The sequence below is a fragment of the Augochlora pura genome, chromosome 7 (assembly GCF_028453695.1).
Source record: "Augochlora pura isolate Apur16 chromosome 7, APUR_v2.2.1, whole genome shotgun sequence".
Classification (NCBI taxonomy): domain Eukaryota; kingdom Metazoa; phylum Arthropoda; class Insecta; order Hymenoptera; family Halictidae; genus Augochlora; species Augochlora pura.
The window spans coordinates 31,360,477-31,384,111 of NC_135778.1; the positions used below are offsets into that span (position 1 = coordinate 31,360,477).

Sequence of the window (23,635 nt, forward strand, 5' to 3'; positions counted from 1 at the left end):
TCTCTTGTTTTCCTTCGTATTAAATAAAGTTCCATTAAAAATAATACTCACGACATGACTGGAATTCATCTTCCGCAGTTTCGCAGTCTTTTTGATAATTGCAAACTAAGGTAGCCGGTATGCAAGTACCGTCAAGACATTTGTAGCTATTACCGACGCATCCGCTGCTATCGGGTGCTATAACAAGAAACAAACAGTAAATTATTAGTTAACGTTGAAATTCAGTCACAAAGATAATATTATTTACCAATATTCTTCACTATTTCCCTACAGGATTTCTTATTATTTTCAAATATTAAGCAATGCAAACTATAAAGTTAGAATCCATTAAGGAATCTACACTTTTTAAGTACTAATCCCAAAAAGAAGGACTCCTCTAAATTAATAAAAGCAAGGTACTATAATTCAATTTAAAAAATATCTCACAGTGGAAGTCGTACAATATACATTTTCTTAGTAATCTAGGGGATTCCCCTTAAAGGGATTCTAATCAAAGAATGAACCGAAGTTGAACCCGATCTAATCGAAAAATTAGTGAGATCGATTATGGTGGAAAGTAGTCGAGAATTAATGTAGCCTCTTTGTTGTTAACTTTAAGGTAGTAACTAAAAGGCAACAAGAAAAACTTTTATGATTTTCGATGTTCACCCTATATTTAAAACTATTTGCACGTTTGTAACTTTGCTAGGTTGGTAGGATCGAGCTACGTGCCATCATGAAAAAGATTATATCGCTCAATCTAGTACGTAACGGAACTTTGAATATTGTAATTTAGGGATTTATAAGGTTTCAATAGAGGAGAGTCGTTTCAAGAATGTGTTATAATTCGTTCAAATAATCTGACGGCAACAGTTTGGAACAGAACGTGACTAAATGCATCTGTGGCGTGATAGGTGAAAGGTTCAGCAGATGCTGATGGTTTCCTCTCTAGGTGTAACGCGAGAATCCTAGGCCACGCGCGATTGAAAAGATCCGCTTCACGGGATCGAGAGCTTCTTTTGTTCGTATGCATTCCATCCGCATCGTTTCACAAACAGGATGACAACGATTATAGCCACTAACCTGTTCCCAGTTGGAGGAAGTAATTCAAATACAAGTTAGAATTAAAGACAAGTTTTTGAGCGTTCGAAATGCGCGGGCAATTTGAATCGTTCGAAATCCAAACCGGGTGAAATCGTTCTCTCATATCGATCGATGCATAGCAGTCGATGGTTCGTGTAATTGTTCGTTGTACAAAACGATCTAAACAGCCAATTATTGCGTAGAAATCGTTAGGTATGCACGAAAAGCGATGAAAGTAGTCTTCACTGTAGAAGACGATCTCCATGCACGAGATGACAGCTTCGATTAACTTAATTTGACGCCGTTTCGCTGGAGATATTGCTTAAATAGGTTAAACGAGCGACGTCTAGACCAATTAGGAATCTGTATAAAACTTTTCTTGAAAAATCAAAAACACATTTAATAATAACGATTTCATGTTACGCGTAGTGATATAGGTTACTAACTTTAAATTTAGTGAAGCACAAAAATATAGTCGCCAGATAGCATGGCGCCTTACCAACTTTAAAAAATGAAAAGCCAACTTCCAAGATCGAATCTTCAATAATAAGTAACTGGCGCAAAAATTGAAAAAGATTATGTAGGAAATTGCTCAATGTATGCGTTACTTAACATAAGAATAGAAATGCGGCATAACCTCAAAAAGAATACGCCTGTAACCCTAATGGAAAAGCATAGCCTTTTCAGGGCGCGTGAACGTGCCGTTCACAATCATAGATTGCATGTCTACGGGTAATTACAATTACGCGTAATTGCACAGCGGGAATTACAAAATTTTTAGCGCAAGTTAAATTTTCACTAAAATTTACGAGAACAGAAGATGTTATCAAATTCGAATATAACCCGATTTCTTCTTTTTCATTGTCGAATACGCTTTTATTTTTGTATGAGGATAAACGTAGAATGTGTTTCCAATCATGGCTTCATGTCTACAGAATAAAAAGGATGAAGAAAGAACGTCAGACCATGGATGGGAGACAGAACGGTACCGGCTGGCACCGTGCAGATAGAATCTCAATGGAATCTAGCTAGAATCGGTTATCTAGCACGTTCCCTAGCTGCCGTATATGTGCATCCTTTCAAGGATAACATCAACAGGACGCTTAACCTTTCTCGTTCGATGACGCATTGACGTCGATAACAGAGACAACAATTATGTTATTCAACAAATTTTTACGTTTCTTTTTTGCTGATAGGTTTCATAGTGGTTGTACTAACAGTTGGTTTATGGTAGACCTCAAAAGGCAAAACACGAATCCGGGATGACCAAATCTGTTATGCAGATTTTGCTTTCTTCGGAAAAAATAAAATATGCAAAGTTGCGCAAGAGATGAAATATTGCAAGTAATCCTTCCGCTAACGACGAAGTTATTAATATATTTCTCATACATGATAAATATGCAGAAGAAATGTAAGAAGGAGTTGTATTGCTCTTCTATAGACAACCATGACGTTATGCACACTTCTTTTATCTGCAGATTTTTCAATGAAACAAAGCTGACTATCAATGTTTAAAATGAAACATTGATAGGTCAATAAACATGAACGTCATACAGGGTCATCAATGAAGGACATAATTTTAGTATTTCGTACTATTGCATATACTACTATTCCTTGTTGATGTATGAAGTATACGGATTATTTCCTGCAGTTTAAGCCTAGTGTGACCCTGAAGGTCATTTTATCGCTTACTATGTTCTACATGTTTCATTATTTTTATGCAGAATCGTTGCATTTTAGATTGCGCCACTAATTCATAAACATCCTGCAGTTTCCAGCTGCCTCTTATGAAAGTAAAACACGAATGAGGATACCAAGGAACTAAGTCTTTTTTACAAGAGATCTTCACGACCGGCGAAAATATTACAAATATTTTCGTTTTAGATGGCTGTCATACGATTTGCGAATATTTCAGCAATCTTGTCATGGTTCAGCAACCAACGTGTCGTCAACAAGCGAACAAATGGCATATCGCCGATTTAACGACACAGAGGACGACACGTTCCGTGAACGTTTCGCAACGACGATCTCAATCCGTGCGCGTTTCTTTGAACACATTGAAAAGTTCGAATTTTTTCGTCCTCTCTGACTACATAATAAAATTGTTCATTGTCATCTTTTAATATTTTCCAAGTACACCCAGACACCAATAACTGTCTGTGTACTTTTCGAAAGTAGACCATGTGAATCTACTTTGTCACACTAATTAAATAAATGGAGATTGTTGTTAAGAAAAATGGAACGTATAAAATGGGCTAATGTTAATTACAAATTGCTTTAGAAAATAATAGTGATTTTAGTCAACTAGCACTTTAATACTCTGTGTTAAGTAACTTTCACTTTATTATCATAGTGATGTTAGAAACAGGGCAATTTAATTGCTACCAATTATATGTTTCGAACTATAAACAGTATCAATGCACGTTACTTAGTACTTTTGGAAAACATGACAGCAGGTGTAAAGAAAAATCCTATTGCGGCATCATCTACGTCTAAGTTCTGAAGTTGTAGGATTATTGATTAAAAGAAAATGTCTAATCTAAATGTCTATAGCAGATAATCCGGGGAAAAACGTTGAATACGGAAAATGTAATGTTTCCATTTCATTCATTACATCACCTTTCTGTTGCGTAAATTTTCATCTTCAACGATGCATCAAGCATTAACAATTATAGCTACGTAGTTGCTCGTTAGATAAAATGATTCTACGAACATGCCTTTGAATATTTTGACTTATCCGCTGTATGCGGTAGCGTAGCTAGTAGTTATGTCTTGCCTCGGACGCTCACCATTTCAAGTTAATTCCAAAATATTTATGAGTCTAAAACATCATTAAGTCAAGGAAGTATACAGAATCAGCCCACACAAGAGTCATTCGCATATCTTTTATGGTTACAGCGTAAAAACGGGGCAGTATTGACAAATTAATATTTCCAAGTTGAAAAAATATACAGATTTCTTGAGCAATAAGAAACGCCGAAAAATGACAATAAGGAGGCTCGGAGTCCAAAAAAGAAGATCCTGAATAATTCAAAAACACGTGTCCGGGTATCATCTCGCGAAGAGGAGGCTCTCTCGGCTAGAGAAGGTCGCGAGAGAGGATCTCGCTCGCTCGCGCGCGCTCTAACAGAGAGAAAAAGGAAAAAAGATCCATAGCGAGGAACGAAGGTAGGCGAGTAGTGCACTTCTCCGGCTGCCCTCCTCCTCGACTCCTCTCCTCTTCCACGACTTTTCTGATCGAGTCTCGCCGAGTCTGTTCGAGTCTGTCGGCCTGCCCGCCGCGCCGGTACCAGGGCGCACCGCCTGGTACGAACGGTGCACTTCGTCTCGCCTCTCCTCTCCTTTCCAGTCCTCTCCGCTCCCTCCCTACGGTCTCTCTCCTCTCTTTTTCCGTCTCTCGTTTTCTCGCGGCCTGCTTCGCTGTCCCTCTCCACGCGGCGACACACAGCGCGCACCTCCGCTCACGATAGAGATGAGAAAATTCGCAACCTGCGCCGAGCATGAATACGTACAGGGATGTTAGATTTCATAAACCCTTCGCAGCCAGACGCGGTTCCATATTTCGTTCAAACTGCGCGATAATATATCCCCTTTGTGTAGGCAATCGAAATATGTGTATCAGGTTACATGATGTTTGTCCACTTTGTAACCGACAAACACTGTGTAAATAAAAAGTTTAAACAATTTTTTGCCCTGAATCGAAATGGGTCCAAGTTCCCTCATGTACTATCAACAGTTTCTTAATATCTACATGCATTATGTCTTAAATTATAATAAACTCCAAACTGCTTATATAATTCCGGATTGATCCAGAGCGTTTGACAGCCACTGTACATCGAGCGTATCGGATCAAAAAAAATTTTTTGTCAAGGCCATATCCTTGGACAGTTCATCGGTCATTAACTTTGATTTGGCTATTAGTCATGCCAGCCTCCCCCCACCCATTCCTTCTCAAATCACCATAGGAAGCACAACCATAAAATTTGAATTTCTTCTTTTTTTTCACAAATTAACATCCAGTTGGCCTTCGACGTTTTCGGAATTATTGGTAGTGAGACAACGACTGCTGCGACTCGGTAACAGCGGTCCGAGACGAAATGTTTAGATTTCGAAAGATTAGATTCAGTTGGGAGATGTAATTCAATAGTTATTGAACTGTTCGACGTGAAAGAAATAATTATCTGTGCGGTCATATCTCTCGCCATTAGCTTGGACAAATGAGATTCTCCAGACGTTTACCGTAGTTGTTTCTTGCCGGCATGATTGAAGGCGAACACATTCGAGCATAGTCGTTCGGTAATGTGCTACACGTGAAGTCATAAAACAGTAACTACTCCTTATCCGAGCATAAAAATTACAATTGTTGGAAATCACTTGCTTTCACTAGTGAAAATGCATGTGGTCACAGATTCGCATGGTTTAGGGTAATTTCTGGGTAACACCTAGCCTAATCGGCCGTACAGTCTGCTACAAAAAGTCTGGAATTATAGAATCGAACGGAGCACTGACCTCGAAGAGACAGCAATGGTCTCTCAATTTATGAACGATTTCTTTTTAATGCCTTTTAATGTTAGATGTAACATGATATAAAACTAATTCTGTAATTTCGATTAACTAACCTTTAATCATTTGATTTAAAAGTCTGACGTTCAAAACGGTTCTAGTTAATTGGATCTCATTGGATTAGGACTTTTAATTGGCCTAGGGCAAGTTGAGGATAACAGCAGTTATAGCTTCTCTGCAAGAATGGCGATATCCACCGAACTTGTTACTATGTCAAGTATCTTTTTAAAAGCAATGATTTTTATTTGGGTCACAGTGACCTGGTAATTCGATATGACTCATTGCCGATCGTTTTTGAAACGTGAATTGGTGACGAGGATCTGTCTTAATCCTTAATTGCTGACGTCGAATGTCGCTGACCTCATTGCATTTCTTTTCCTTTATATGCACCGTCGAAACATGGTCTCATTATACGAATTTTCAATGCATCTTACTATGTAGTTTATCTACACTAGTAATTGAACATCGATTATGAAAATTTACATTTTCATAGACAGATTTATACGCTCAAATTAAATTACTGTAATACGAATTATTAAATGACGAATGGTTCTAGTGCGGTGTAGTCATGGAAACGATCCTAGTGTAGTAAAAGCTAGAGTATTATACATGTAAGTCTGGCTTAATAGCGCGTAATTTGCGATCGAAATGGAATAAAAAAAAATCACGACATATCGCATATAACGGATGACCTAACCCAGACCGATAAATACAACCTTGCCCTAGTTTCATCGATCAATCTAGATTCTCATGATGAGAGAACGATGACCCGAAAACTTTATCGTTGAAGAACAAAACGAGGTGCAAATGCATAACCTTAATTTCGTCTCGACATCTTCAACTGCTGCAGCTATGTTTGGAGTATATCTCTCAAGCAACTTATTTCACAAGTGTTTCGAACATCAATTTACCAGAAATTCGTTTCAAAATTTGTTTAGTAACTTAGAGAAATAATATTCTAAGTTTAGTGAAAATCGAATAAAATAACCTGTTTATCTGTCCATATTTAAAAATTCCCTAGAACGTTTATTGACTGGTTACAGAGTTTCTCTCTACATATTAAATAGTCGTTGTTCGAATATCCATAAGTCCATTGTCTGCGAATATGCAATTATCGATAGAGCTCCGAAATTCTAATGCAAATCTTTTTAAACAAATGCTGATGAGATACGACAGCTTTCGTTGGCGTAACCCAGGTGTCAATTTAAGCGGCAGACTATAGTAATTACCCAAATTGCGTTATAGGCCCGTCAAGAACATGAAATTGACCCAATGAACTTTGACGTGTCAGTCGACGTTACTTACGAGTAGCACCAGATGTCAGGATCATGGAAATTCCAATAACATGAGGACATTAATGAATCAATCCCTAGCTAAATAATCAGTAATAAAATATCGCATTTTACAGAAGTTTTTATTTAAATATCTATACCCGCGTCCATAAGTCATCGAACATTTATTTTGAGGAAAATAATTAAACCGCAGATATAGTTGCTTGAATTCATTTTATTGCTGAGTTTCGTTGCATTTTTGTTTCGTGAAAGTATTTATCTAAAGAATTATTGTTACAGCAAAAATATGCGAGAACTACTTGCAAGCTCTGGAAGATAATGATGATGTACACTTTATGATCTAACCTCTCCAATCTCCTTATTCGTATCCGATCGAGAAACTATGGGATGGATAGGGCAGAAACGTATTCAATATCAGAGAAAGATTTATGGAACAAAGGTTAGACGAAGCTTGGATACAAATTACATTGCATATAAATAAAATTAATTAGCTCTCGTACGGCGAACCATTTTCACAATTGTACTATTGACGACGTGTATAATAATTTTGAGCTTTCTTCACTAATTCGAAAATTAAGTAATTAAATGAACGATTTAAATATATTCTGGGTCAACATGGATCTAGCTGCCGCCTTGCAAGAGTTATTAAACCGAATATCTATTACTAGTCCAAGCTGTTACATTCTCTTGAAATTAAGTAAGTTTCTAATGAGTTATAGATGGGAGTGAACATTGCGCTAATTTTACTACGTTCATAATTAAGAGATAATTAAACAAATTTTTCATTTCGGTGACGACACACCGTTTTTCAGATCACCGTGCTTCGTGTAAATGGTAATTCGTTGTTGTTTCGTAGAAAGCGTGCCCTTAAATGGCACTAGAGACGAATTCGTTCCTCTCGCGACGCTTATGGCCGCGCGGCATAGTCCCACAAAAGTATCGCTCGACATAAAGAAACGCCGAGGGAAAAGGAAAGAGGTTTTTGTGCTTCTCGTCGCTTCCTTGCAACGCACCCCTGTACATGGTGCCGCCAATGGAACCGTTAAAGAAACTTAGTCACGTGTGCCTACGAAACTCAAATATTTCGCGGGCTTTCGAACGCGGTCCATTGTAACCCCGAAAAGAAATCTTCCATTTACACAAGAAAGGACCACCGAGGAGTCTGTTATCTTTTTTCTAACAATACATGTCCAATAGATCAGCAGAAAACGATTAAGAAATTACGTGACATACATCGTACAACTTTAATCTCACGCCATTAAAATAGAAATCATTTACAAATCGTTTTGTAGCTATTCGATTAAATAAATTGACTCGATCCTTGATCCGAATTAAATTTAAAGAAACAATGAACAGGGTTATCGACCCTGCAACTGCTCTCGATTTCAGACATTTTCGCACAGGTGTCGCCACGTATAAAATTGCAAATTTACGATAGAAAAAGGCGCGAATAGCTAATACAACAAATTGACCCGGCAATGTGGAGATCTATGGAACTAGAATTGGATCTGTTCCAAGAAATGCAAGAGGTTTAACGTAGGTGGAGATGAAAATAATTGTTGCTACGGATCGGAAATCGAAGATTAATCGGGTTCGAAACACTGCGCTGTGGACGTCGCTTAACACGTTAAGCACTACGCGCCGGTCCCTAGGAATCGACGGTAGACTTTTCGGTCCAGATTGACCAAACAAAAACTGATATCGCATAATTTAAATGTTCAGTCTCACAAGAACGCAAGGACCGACACATTCGCTGCGATAGAAGAATGAAAAATATGTCGTCGGTCCGTAGGGAACGACGCGGTCCGAACAGAAAATCTAGGGACCGGCGCGTAGCGCTTAACGTGTTAAGAAGCTCCCTTCACCCATGGTATTAATCGAGCATTCGTCTCTCCGTGGCCTTGTAGACACGTACTACGAGTACAGTAGGTATAAGTGGAACGGTTGAATGGCACACCTATTTACGTGCGTCTCGATCGACGCCATCGTTCGTTGATCCAACTTGCTCGGTTCAATCAGAACAGTCTCGGTCCGCGAACAATATTCTAATCAAAATTATATTCACAACGTTTTCTTTCCAAAATTTTCTTCATGCTTATGAATTTTTAATTTGAAAATGAAACGAATAATAATAATAATAATAATAATAATAGTAATAAAAATAATAATAATAATAATAATAATAATAATAATAGGCGTGTTAATTAATTAATAATATTATACTACGAAAAGAAAGTATTAGGAAGTTCAAAACGACAAGATGCAATAGGAATGGCGGAACTGATAGGAGCTTAGTGCATATGGGATAGTAAGTTTATTGTGGGTCGGAAGTGACCCAGCTCGTTTCACTCGATCGTCAGACATTCCAGCGTTCGACAGCTAATTATATTAGCTAGAAAACGCAATCTAGTGAACGATCCCGTGTCTCTGGGACGATTCGGTTTCGAGCAATGAGCGTTCATTGTATGCTCGTTCCAATTCCAACCATCATAGCACACACCGCGAACTTCCTTTCGTTAGTCTCGATTCCGTTTTATGAAGCCAACAACGGCGTCAGCGTTCGAACAGCTCCGAATACGTCACTTCCCCTTTATCATAACAATTTTCAAGACACTGTACAGATTAACGAAAGTTTTACAATACTCCGAACCACTTGTTGTCAATTACAAACGTTCCTTTGCTAATATAATTATGAAGCCTTTTTATTTTTAATTTTATTAAACGATACTTCGACCACTATAATTCTGCATTTTTCTTGATCTTTTATAGAAAGATCAAACATGACGAAATTCAAGCATTTTTATCTTTTTAGTAAATTCTAATAGCCGAAATAGTGAATGCAATACAATAGAAAAATATAATTCTAATTATATCGTATTTGTAAATACGGCACGGATACAATGGAAAAAATATCAAAAATCAAAGAGAATCCGCAGTCGGATTTGATGTTGTCACACTGACATTCGAGTATGGGTCAGGTTACACTATTTGACCGTCGAGCTTGGTTAACTGGTGGGGAGGACTACCGGGTATATTCACGCTGCAGCTCGGTCCGAGCAATTATCCACATATTACGGTTTGTTTTTGGGCAAAGAGACTAAAAGGGCTGGCTGCATGATAACATAAACTGGAATAAAATCATCCTGCAATTGTCCTGCACAGCGTGGACCGTCCACAAGTCAAAACAAGGACCCTAGCTCGGTCCTTGGAGTCAAAACAGCTCCGGGGACCATATAAGAGCGTCGCGACACGTTCTTCCCGGGACCTGATGGTACAAAGGGGGAACACGAAGCCCGAAATGGTCCCCGTGTGACTCGCATATCCGAGGAACGGGCTTGCGCATCCTCGCTCGTAAATTAGAAAGGAGGAGTGTTCTTCGTCGGACTCTTGAGGGGAAGAAAACCGAGGAATTTTGAATAGAGTCGATGCGCGAGAGCCTCGTCCTGGCATTCGCATTCTTTCTCGTTGATATTCTCCGATCGTGGCTTCGATGCGCCTCCGTAAAGGTTTCCAGGTCGTCCAGCGTCGATTCACATTTACCACGGTGTGTTTGGCTGTGTTTCTGCTCACTGAACTTCTCCATTGTGTCGTGTTTACTCAACACACACCGGAGACTTCTCCAACCTTTGACCCCGTCGCGTCGACGCGACCATAACTGCCGCGTGTTTTTATACAGGGACGATGACACGATATGCAGAACGGTTCCGGGACCGTGACGAGAACGAAATTCAGGCAAACCGAAGTCTCTCTTGCCACTGATCCAATGTATATCATATTTATTTTATGTTAACACTGGACGTCCGTGCTTGTGGCGGAAATCATTTCCTCTGCTGCCGGCTTTTGGCCTTTCAGCTGTAAATACATCACCGCGGTGCCACTGGCACTTGTCAGTCATCTTGTGACACCTGGTCGGACTGCCGGATATCTCGGTTAGATTAGGGTTAACTTGTATCGTTTATTTTAGTACATTTCTACCGAATACTAGTCGCAACAAAGTTAATCCTTTTATTCGAATCAACATGATAGTTGGTAACTAAAAACGCTAACACAAAATTCAGATTTAAATGGAAGCTTTTAATTTTAGGTCATAATGGACTTAACGCCCGCCAAACAAGGGTTGAGGTACCATAAAACTGTTCCGAGGGAATAATTTTGTTGAAACGACGTTTCTTGGACTCCAACTTTCAACTTTCTGCTGTTCACGATGCAGGTTGAATATTAATAAGACGAGACGAGCTGTTCATAGGACGTAAATAGGTATAACTGAATGGAACGATTCAAGAAGTATTTACAATTAGACGGACGGAGCCCACAAGAGCACACGGATGCCATTGATTCGTCCATGGGCTGATCGCGTGGGAAACTGAAACTTTCACCCATGGGACTACAAGAGAGCTTGGATAGCGCGAATCTAGCGGTTCTGGATTCCCGCTGACTGACTTGCAACTCTTAATGTCAGCTCACCGCGTAAACTTTAACCAGTTCATTTTCTCTTTGATAATTCACTCGGCCCGTTGCTTCACCGTGTCCCGGCAACACCGTTACCGGAATACAGAGCTGCATTTGATTTCGAATTCAACTGTTATCGAGCTGTTCAGCTATTTCTCTCGATTTTGCATGCGAAAATAATAATGCTGACCCCGAGCTCGAATTTCACCGCCAGATGCTATAAAAAGAGGTCCACTTTAATTTAAGAATATTTTACCTAAGAGTAAATTTAAGTACAGTTAGACCCTGATAATTTCTATCAATAATTATATTTTGTTTTCATTGTGATTTTGAGAGTCCATATAATTTAGCATAAGTTTCAGTTATTTTTTTAATTCCGGAAATTTCACGCGTATTAAATGTTTGCTAATTGCTTGGCATTTGCTGATTATGCGAGTTGCACATTTCGATCGTTAAGATTACCACCGATTTCCACTGAATGTCAAATAAGCAAATTCTTTTTCGTTTCACGAAAATCATAACCAGGCTCTCTCCGTTTTCTTTTGCTTTTTCAACCTTCACTGTACAAATGCAAATGATATTTCAATCATCCCGGCGGTTCGTATCAGTAGTTATAATCATAATTACTTCGTTTTCGATATCCGATTATATCAAGTGACTCGAAGTTTTCTCTGGCGAGTCTCCACTTAAATGCAAATTATTCTTTACCATTTTGTTGGAATGAGAAATACGTTGATATGAAACTTACATTTACTTACAGGTTTCGGTGACTGAAACAGGTCGGTTTTTATGGAAAAATCGTACGGCGAATCGAGGTTAGTTGCTAAGAACTGTTAAAAGTCTGTGACTTTGGAGGAAGAACAGTTCAGATAGATAAGGAGGATTAGATAGAAGCTAGGAAGATTTTTGGTAGAAGAAGTCACTAGATAGAAAGAGTGTAGGGCACGGTATCGCGGGAAGGCGATCATGCAGGACACATAGAGACAAAGAAATGAAGAGGAGGAAAGGATGGAGGAGGAGGAGGAAAGGTGTACAGAAAAGGCAGAAGGAGAACGTAGAATCGGGGAGAAGCATGGTCCCGCTATCCGGTCGGCCGCTAGGCCGAGGTCGATGAACCTCGGCCCGCCTACCGACTTTACCTGCCAGCCTCGAACCTGCCAACCTGGCGGTCTCGCTCAGCACCGAGGGTATCGGCCAGGATATTTCGCCTACGACCACTTCGCTAGGCGACATTTTGCGTGGAAATAGCGCGGAACAGTATCGCCCGCGACATATCTCGCCCGCCATTTTCTGAACTACGCGAAAACGAATGAGAACGTGCTCTACTATTGGTTTTCACAAACTTATTTTCTATTTCTCTTGTTATCATGATTTATTTAATGCTATTAATTACATAATATTAACAAGTAATTATAGAGTACAACAGTAAATTGTTAACCAATAACAATTAATGACATTGATAACCAATAATAATATTGGGAATTTGAACAAGTTGAAAATGGTATAATAAGTTTTACTTCGATCATTGACAGCTTTGATTCTGTAGGATTTTTTCAAGTTGGGGACAGAATGCTGCCGTTTTATTACGATTCTTAATAGTTTTAAAAAGGATTTGCAACTCGTCTACCACGTAACAGCTGCAAACGGAATTATGGTGAATTACATTACTGTAAATTGAGTAATTTAATAGTTAACAGGAAACGAGCTCGCATATCATGAAAAATAGCCCCGTTACCGCTGTCAGTGGTTGGGAACAACTGTCAACTGTCGGATACCGATTAACAGTCATAGCGGTCGCCGTTACAGACTTTAATCGCTGACTAATCTACTCGATGCAATATAACACCAAGCTTATTAGTTTTAACCCTTTCGCTTCGAGCGCCGCTTATAAGCGGCGCGCACAGTATGACCTGTGGGTACGAGCGCCGCTTATAGGCGGCGGCCACGCGACGATTTACGATGCAGTAAGAATGACAAAAGATCCGACTCACGATACAAGTGTAAAGAGTGTGATGTTGGTTTATGCATAGATCCCGTGCTTCAGAATTTATCATACGAACTTATACTACTAATCACTTTATATTAATATATTAACTTGTTTCCGGACAATAATTAATTCAAATTTAAATCTTACTTGTAACATTTAAGTTGTAAATATTTTCATACCAAAAATGTAAATAATACTCATTATATAGTAATAAAGATTGTTTTATTTAGCAAAATTGTTACTTAAGACCTAGGAAAACGTATATAGAGCAACAACGCATATTGTGCGTATTCGCGGCGCGCGCGCCCATACAGTGATAGTACTTAGGCGGACTGGACATCCGAAGCGAAAGGGTTAAGGATTTCTTGCCGTCGATATATTAACGTTTCCTTGCTCCTGTTGTTATTATTAGTTAAATTGCTATTATTATTAATAATATTCTTCTCAATTGCAAATCTTTCCTCGATGGTTTTGGTATTTATAGATACTAGAAGAATTTCAGAATATCATAATATTATTTTGAATATCTCCAAATTATTAAGGCAACAATATAGATTTCTTTTTAACCCCTGTTTCTCGCAGGAAATTTTTAACTCGCATACAAATGCTTCATTTCTATTCGCTAGCTTCGATCGTAGCCCGATCGACGCCATATTGGATGCACTATGGCGGCCGCAGGAAACCTCGAGGCTCGTGTTTCAATCGATATTGTTTATAATATTGAACGACATTAAAATTCGCCGTACTTAGTAATACCAGGAATGAAAACAAAGACAAAAAGCAGTAATGGAAACTTTGTTAGCGTGTTGTGGGGAAAACGATTAATTTTTTTTTTTAAATAAAATATCTCTTGATCCATTTTGTGCGTCGTTTCTGGGATTTTCAATACATCGAAATTGCCTTCTTAAAATCGGCACTTTTTTAAGAATTTCCAAAAGAAGTTTAGGCCTTCACAAATGCGATAACCTCTTCGCCCTGACGAGGGTCGACGCCATAGACGACTACAGCATGTGCTCAATTACTTTCACAATCGCTACTAGGAATTTTCGTTTCAGTTTTACGTTTCCCAGTTTTGATTCATTTAACTGGACCTGACTGCTTCATAAAACTTGACTTGCGTCCCGTTGATATATTATATGACGAATTACGTCGACGTATGTAAGTATACTTGTCGAATCGAAGGTCTCGTTTCATTTCTATTTGCCTAGGTAAGAGCGGCAGGCAACACGAGCATCGTTTTTTTCTTCGAGGTCAAAGGAAACGATGTTTCCTGAATACGCAAGAGGATAGCGGTACACTATCGATGGAAAATCGTTAAATTCGTGATAGTTCAAGAATCTCGGAAGACATCGAGGCTCGTAATTCACGCTTCGATATATTATAAATCGCAACATAAACGTGTCACATGTAAACGATGGATTCTTGTACACTTGTTCAATGTGCGTTTCAAAAAGAATTGAAAAATCTATATACGTCAATTTTTTAATTAATTATCGAGTTTCAAGTATTATAATTATAGAAACTGATTAATTATCAAGATTTCAATATCATAGTTCCATGATTGAATTTATTACTATTTCAAGATCATAATTTCATAATTTAATTAATTATTCAGATTTTGAATCATAATTGTGCGCTTTAATTATCTATCCAACTTTTAATATCATGATTGGCTGATTTAATTAATTATGAAGCTTTTAATATAGTAATTATCTGATTTTATTTTCAGTGTCATAGATGCCTGACTGATTCAATGTTTCTGTTTTTGATGTCAGAATTATAATATCATATAAATAGAGTCTTACAACGTCTGCTTCCTTCTAATTGCACTGAATAAGGAGGATAATAAAAAGCGAGAAGAATGATTGAGGATCTAAAGGGTTAAATCAATTGGTCCACGTCCTTTTCAGTTGTAATTGCAATGGCCGATATATCGGGGCTGGAAGAGATCCTCCTGCACACACGCGTGCAGTTATTAGCACGAAGAAAAGAAGTGGCACGAATCAGTGGGTCGATGAAACCCGAGGAGCCTTGCACTCGAGAGTTGCCTGAGTTTGCAAGCTCTGATTCCTTCTTCCTTCTTCCAAAGAAGGAGAAAGTTTATCTCCCCTTGTTCGGGAAGAAGACAACCGTTTGCCGACAGTATGTATATATGCGTATGTATAAATGCACGGCAATTTTCTACTCGACTCACAACCAATAGAATTGCCACTTTAACGCATTAGCTATCGTACTGGTACCCCATTCAATTTCCTTAAAATCTAATTGTCTTTTTTTTTAATGAGACGGCAACTGGAACGACGAAATTGAATAACTGTTCGAAACTGTTTACCGTTAACCCCTTTCTACAGCGGTATGTCGATTTTCACAAAAATATCCAGTATGCTTTGGTAACTGGTGTATGTATTCGGGTTGCGATGGGCCCCAACTAAAAAGTTAAAAAAGATGTGCTAATCTAGTTCCAGATAAATCATCCGTTACACTTTATCCTCAGCTAATACTAAAAACAATAAAAACATGGAAGATCATACTTTCGCCAGTAGATAAAATAAAAATATAGTGTTTTTATATACGAGTTAATGGTTGCATATTTTATTTACCAAAATTATTCGTAGATTTTGAATAAAGTAAATTGTAGGATTCGTAGTAACAATCCCATTACTGGAGATCAGTCTAATAACTGTAATAATAACGATGACCGAAATTGTTTCGATACAAGTGATTCAGTGATCAATACCAAATAAGATAAGCAGATAGGACGTCCGCAACGATGTTTAACGACGCAGAAAAAGAATCTTGTAGTATTAATAGATGATTGGATAATCAGTATCATTCAGGCTCCATTAAAATCGCGGATCGCTAAGTTGAATTCTAAATTCGTCGGAGAAGCGTCGCTGATTAGTACACGATTTCCGTGGACACTGGTCGCAAAAGGCAACCTGGTTTTAAACGGCAATTTGTAAATTACGAAAAAATGTCACTAATTTTTATTATGTAAAATGTTTATGCATTTATAGGAAACATTTGTGTTAATAAGAATACGCTAACCTTGAAATGATTTATGAATTTAGCAGCACAGATGGATTCTTCGTTAAAAAAATGCACAACCTCGTTATTTATAACTTTTTTATTAGCAACGATTCCCAGTATATTCGACAAAATATGTTTCCGGTCCCACGGGGGTTGTTTCCGCCCCTTCAAAATGGCCAACGGTCGACGAGAACGTTTTCAGCGATAGCCGCTTTCTATTCTCGAGCCGCATGAATATTCGACGATATCTCAGTTCGGAATGTTCCCTTGTTAGTGCTGTCGGCACAGCTAACCCCGCCACTTCATTAACTTATACTAGTTTTCTCTCGGAATAATTTCCTTCACCGGTGATGTACCAAATCAGTTCTATTTTTACCGTTTCGTCAGTCATGTTCCCAACGTTTCACGAGACATGGAAAATCATGTCTCGAGAGAGCCACGCGTCGAAATACAATACCCGTATTCTCACAGCAACATTGAACGGCATCGAGTTACACACAGAGTTCTTTCTTTTCTTTCGACCGTTTTTCGGCGGATCGATGATCTCTGATATCGTGCACAAAGGGGTTCCAAGCGTATCGTAATATGTTACCGGTAACAAGAATAGTCGGTAAAATTTAAACAGTCCCTCACCCCTCTCCTCCTTGGATTTTTCAAATTTTACTCTAACATTAAGCTAGCCAATTCGAAGCTGCGCAGCAAGCTTAAACGAACGAAGCTCTTCGCAGCTCTCTGTACGGCGGCACAGAATCCACTACGGTTGCGCTCTAATCGCAATTCGTAAACAAGGTCTTTCACAGTTTCCGACGATCTACTTTCCTCTATTTTGTTGGACTTTTTCTTCGACTTATCTATCGATAAGGACCGATCTCCCGATCACCGTGAACCGCGGTTAACCTTTCAAGGCCGATGCATTTAAATCCCAGATTCGCGGCGACGCAAGCACAACTCCGCAACGAAATCTCCATTTGAATTCTTGCGATCGGTATGATGTGTTTGCCCGCGAGATGCTTGCTTGATTAGATTTCCGCTGATGCCTGATAACCGCGGCTTACTAATTAGCACATCGTCTGATAATTAATTGAGAATAATAAAACCCCGTAAAGTTCACCCGTTATCTGAAGAGAACGAATGAACTCGACAATTAGCTTCAGATACGTCATTTGGCAATATATACCTTGCTCTATGGTCAATAAATCATTTCCGAAAACAGGTTAATCTTTCTTGATAGTCACGATGTAAGGTTAAAAAAAGAATATATATTAGAGACAGCAGCTAAAAGGCCGGGAGATAATTCTTGAAATTCCGTTCGTAGCGAAAAGTTTACAAACATCTTGAATGATAACTAAGTAATATGGCGGACACGGCGGATGGAAAAATCGTGACGGTCAAGGAGAAACGACCAGGATCTAAGGGGGAAATTTCGGCGGAGAAGCTCGGAGAATGGTACGAGAATCCTCGAGAATTCGGAGCATTCTGTTGGTCGTGTTTACTACGAGTTCGAAAAACCGGTTTTTCCTCTCTCCATTAAACTCGGATGCGTTGCTGGCGTCTCACCTCGATCGTATCGATCATTCGACTATTCCAGCCGAAATTGCACAAAAAGTAATCAAATCGAAGGATCAAATCGATTACATATGTAGTATATAATCGACTTGTCAGATGAGAACAATTTTCGGAAATATCGATTTATCGCAACTGTCACAAAATTTCGATGCTCATGAACGAGAACGATGAATCGAGTCCAAAATTCGCGAAACGCCATTTTTGTTTTTTAATATGAATATAATAATATATTCAATAGTAAATTTGTCTTTTAATAGTAAATTGCGTCGTAGATATGCAAATTAAAGGAGCCACCCTCTAATTTCAATAACTTTGAAATATGTTGTCAAGATCGTTATTTTGAACAATGTCTTGCATCTTTGCATAATAATAGGCGCCTTTTTTTACTTTTTGAATTATTCAAAGAAACTGTAACTGCCATTTTATAAATATAATGATTTAGATAACTATAACGATCGATGACTAAAGGTTGGGATATTTGAATAGCAGTCCCTTTGTTTCGGGCCTAATCCAGTCCTAACTAAATGAAACAGTAATAAAGGTTCGTTTTATTCGAACCCGGGTAAATCTGAGGCGTTATGTCTCGGAAAGGATAAACATTTCTTTGTAATTGAAAAATTATGTCGTTAATTTTTATAGATTTAACAGTTTTTTTTTAAACAAAGGATGCCTACTATATCTGTAGACCGTAGAACATTATTCAAGGTCAACGAGATCGGTGACGGTCCTCACACGTTGCATATTTGTCGTTGTACGAAGTGATGAAAATCATCACTATGGAATACTTAAAAAAGTAAAAATCATGGCTTATAAAATCAAGGATAAATCATGTTGAATTATTGTAGACCAACCAATGATTCTGAATATTCGAAACAATAGAAACTTTGCGAAATATTGTTAAACTGTGGCGTAGCACAGTGTAATAGTGTGTCCGACAGTAAGGTTTGCGGAACGTTGGGGGATAGTTTCGTCGAAATAGTTGCACGGTTCTCGCGGAAAGCTTTAGAAATTTTGAAACGAAACGGAGAAGTATAATCAAAGATAGAATTTCCACGAACGGGGCACGCACATCACTTTCGGTTCTCGAAAAGTCCCTGATCGGTTTACTACACAGACGCCGCGGCACGGCGCGTGCGAGTGGAACCGGTTTCGTAAAGATTGCGTGGCCACGCGAGAGTTCGTCCGTGTTTATTTCGTTTGTCGGTGTACACGATCCTCCGGAGAACCTTCGTCACTTCTCCTTCAAGCGGATTAGGGATTGAATAAGAAAACATGTCCCCGAACGTGTGTATTTCGCTTAGGTGAGAGTAAACAATATTTTCCAGGTGAAAATGTCATAATCGGACCGTGGCGATCTGGGTTCCCATTCTTTTTTTACAGGTTACGGGGAAACTGGAATAATGCGCCGGCTCGGCGTACTAAAACGGAAACACGGAGTTACAGTAAAGTTTCGACGAATTCGTTTCTGACAACTTTCTCATAGGTTATGAATGAACGTTTATCGGAATACGTAATCTCACTTTCCGTAGTTGAATTATATTTTCACGACGAAGTTCTAATACGGCTTAGTAAGATTTATGTTGCTAGATATTAGGCCGATACTAACAGAGAAATAATAGAAATTTGACTCGAACGCGAACGGAACCAAGATCAACTACCAATCGAACAAAAATTTGGATCTATTTTAAAATTCCGTTTAACCACATGACATGTTGTTACCACTGCTTAACTACTCCAGTTAATTGCACCGTGTCTGCGCAGAAAACCGGCCATCGAATCCTACACGGTTAAATTTAAACTCTGCGATCCGAAAAGCGTTTGTTCTTACGTTTTGCCTTCCGCAGAGGCCACCTTCGAATCCCGAGGTCAATGTTTACCCATTCTGATTCCTCTCGCGAAACGCTTAATATTCCGAAGGTACTTCCTGCTACGTAAAGCAACGATGCTTAATATGCTTCCGTTTGTTTCTCGAATTTTTTATATATTTATTAACCGGTAGTATTCCGCGCGCTAAAAAGAAACGTACGGTCAATGTAAGCGACTGCACTTGTACAAGGAAATTGTACCGAAAGAGTTGACTTTCTGTTCCAGAACGCGTGTCGTCCGAGCGTCGTCGAGTACGGCTTAGACAAATTTGGGATTTTACTGCGTCGAAGAAAAATCGCATGCTTACACGGCTAACGGTAAATTCCACTCGATTCGTTAGCTGCATTCTCGAGCAAGGTGGGATTTTTAAAAAGTCGGACAGTAAAGGAAAAGCACGCGATAAGTCGCACACCTAGCGGGGAGCGGAGAAAGCAACGACGAGAGATGCTCCCATGCAAAAACGACTGCTATCACGGCCGTGGATATGCTGCTAGACTAGAATTAGATGCAGAATAGTACTTTAGAAGTGCCCGACAGTGTCTGTAATCTCATACTTACCGGGGATCTAACCAGACCATAGTTATTTAAACAATTGGTAAAACGATTCAGTTAAAAAAATCAAGAATTTGTAGACTGCGCAGTTCAATCGTTCTACTTTGTTGTAAATAACAAGAAAAATGTATAAGCGCTCTTTTAATTCTTAATTTCGCAACGTCAAGCGGTTATCTCAGTCATTTTATAATTTTTGAAAGAAAAATGTTGAACAGCGTACGTGTCTCGCTTCGTCTTGAAACAGGAAGAAAAATGCCGCATTCGAAACTCAGACACAACGACGACCTTGAAAGGGGTCACGCAAGTAATTTCGTGGTCATAGAGATTACATCATGGATAATTCTTTCGGTACCGTATCATCAGTTCCTTCCTTAGATTATCGACAATTACGTTTAATGGTTGCGTGTATGGTTACTGTTGAAAAAAACATAAGGGAATAAAAGAGGAAATCACAGTTTTGTCCTCAATGCGTCGGTAGCCTCTATTCCAGGAACACAAACCATCTAATAAAGAGGATTGTTATCAACCACGAAATGTAAACTGAGGTGTACGGTGAAAGATAGAAGGACAGGAGAAAAGAGATTCAATTGCCTCTTGGGTTCATATGAGCACATTCACATATGCATACGCATACGCACACACACAAACACGACAAACAAATCTCTATTGAAACGCCAGGACAAAAGCCGATGAGAATGTGCGAGTGTCTGACTTCAAACAATTGGTAATTAGTTGATATGAAAGTTCAGGAAATGGTGGCGAACGTTTTACGTTTTTTCTTTCTCTTTTTTTTTCTCTCGTGGCGAGAATGTTCCGTCGTGGACTGTACGAAAAACTGCTACGACTTCTTAGACACTGCTACAACTTCTTGGACATCGCTACTGACTGGACAGAAATTTCCCTCCTCCATTGATTAACACACAAAGTTATCTTAACACTTTATTGATCGCTAGCCTATTAATCGGCTTTTCGATTGCCAACGCTTATCGACCGCTAGCCTATTAATCGGCTTTTAGTTACGAGAGATACCACACACTAGAGAATTATTAAAAAATTTAACTACTATTACCTTGAATTTATTTTATGAATGTTAGTTCACAAGGTCCTTTATTATGTAAAATAAATGCAAAATGAAGTATAAATATCAATAAAATTAGACTCCTTTGAATCAAAAGGAATAAGCACAACACAATAAATAGCGAAAATTTAGCCGGTACTGGGAGTAAATGCGCACGCGAAAAAGCCAGTACTTAATGAGTGGCAGCCTCAAAAACGAGCGGTCGATAAAGTGTTAAAATAAAAACTTGGAGAAACCGCGTTCTGTTTAAACGCAAAGTCCAGTTCCAAATCTGGACTCTACTAGTAATGCTACCGCAGATATCTATAATTTATCACTGTAATTTCAATACATGGCATGCCTTTATACTAAATTAAAATACTCTGCTTTTAATATCAAGAAACCAGAATTACATAGAAAATGATTTCTTAGCAACTTCAATGAGAATAAGTGCATGCATTTTTAACCTCCAGTATTTCGCCATACATAAGTAAAAGAGTGAACGCAGACACGCCTCAATAAAGTTCTAAATTTGGAATCCTTATCTGGAATGGTGGAAATCTCTCTACCTGGCTACCAGAGATCATGAAAGTTAAAACGTAGACAGCGAAATGTTAACGCGTCTTAAAATAGTCAATTGGATTTGCAGTACTACATAAACATGTTATTCAGACAAAATCAATGAGACTTTATTAGAAGAGGTTGTTATACAACTGGATAAATTAACCTTTATTTCATTATACATGTAAGTACTATTTACTTTGACCCACGTAGACTACTCTAAAATAACTGCACAAAAGAGGAGGATGATTTTCATACATTTTTGTTTCACAGTTAAATTCGGGCGCAATTACAGAGAAATTTTACCGTGTCTAAAACGGATGAATTTGTTGTTGGAAGGGGGTACGATTAGATACGTATTTTCAATATCTGCTCGACTATAGCGCCTACAACTTTATGGGAAATCAAGCAGAATAAAACGAAGGTTGGACGTATTATATGCTAATTTTCTTGGTCCCCTAGCGACACAAGTAAAGTTAAGGGGATCTATCACTTACCCAACCTGATGGCGGCCACCTGTGCGACACCGAGAAGGACTAGAAGGAGCGGAAGTCCTTCGAAGACCGGGCACAGAGTTCTTATTCCGTAGGTATTCCCGGAAGCGCGTTTACCGTCAAGGAGGAGCGTGCGTGGCCGGCGTGGCCCCGCAGCCACTGCCATCGCACCGTCCTTCTCACCGTGCACCGTTCAACACTTCAATTGTCGTCTTCACTGTGTTCTCGCAACACTATGACGATAATATCTCCGGACAGTATACACTTCGACCGTGTATGGACGAAGCCCGTTTCCCTTCCAAACGAGTACACCAGAACGACTACGGAAGCCGGGGTACGCTACGCGGCTTTCGGCAAGCGACCGGTTTCGCGAAAATAGAGAAAACAGAGAACGATCTTCCCCGTTCTTTCTTTGGTGGGTTAAGTTTTCCTGGAGACACGCGCGGTCGCGAATCGCGCGCATATACTTTCTTCCAGGGGCGCGGTACAGAGGGAGAAATAAAAGTGAGCTGTAGTGTGAGAAAAATAAAAAAAAAAGGACGCGAGAGGCACGAGCGGTTCCTTTTAGGCTGATTCAGTTCATGGCTCGCGCGGACTATGTTCACGCGGCCGCGGTCAGCGAACGACTGACTGGCTAGCGCGCGCGCGCGCCGGCTGGAAGGGCGTCTCGGTACTGTCGCCGGTGCGCACGCGCAGAGAAGGGGTTCTAAGGACCACGTGTGGTAGAATCTTACGCCGTGACTGCGTCTGGGGACTGGAATACCTGCGAAAGTTGTGACACGAATGTTAAATATGACGTAAAATTCAATCACTGGGAATACTTGATCGAGAAATTATGAGAATAAATAATACTCTATACCGTCGCGAAATGTTCCAAAATCGCCGAATAAAATCACATTTTCAACTTCATTTGAAATCAATGAAGATATACAATGCTCCAAAATGTTCCAACTTTTGGTAAAGGATAAGTTATCACAGAATATTCTGGATTTGTTGATAGTGTTTTGAATACAACAAAACATGCATATATTAAGATTGCAAACTTGTGCCTATAATTAACCAGTTTTGCAGGATTATATTCTTTCATAGAAAACAATTTAGTCGAAGCCAATTACATAGTATTAAAGAGCATCATTGCTTTTGGATTTTAGCAACA

At 39.1% G+C, this 23,635-nt stretch overlaps 1 protein-coding gene across 1 annotated transcript in view; it reads right to left on the reverse strand.

Annotated features, from left to right (window-relative positions):
- Positions 1 to 23,099, reverse strand: part of Mgl (low-density lipoprotein receptor-related protein megalin) — a 40,986-nt gene extending 17,887 nt beyond the window's left edge. The window contains exons 1-2 of the mRNA XM_078187008.1: positions 22,483 to 23,099; positions 52 to 177 (exon numbers count right to left, since the gene is read on the reverse strand). Of these exons, the coding sequence (XP_078043134.1) occupies positions 52 to 177; positions 22,483 to 22,645 (289 nt within the window). The 5' untranslated portion in view covers positions 22,646 to 23,099. The remainder of the gene's footprint in view (positions 1 to 51; positions 178 to 22,482) is intronic.
- Between the last annotated feature and the right edge of the window lie 536 nt (positions 23,100 to 23,635).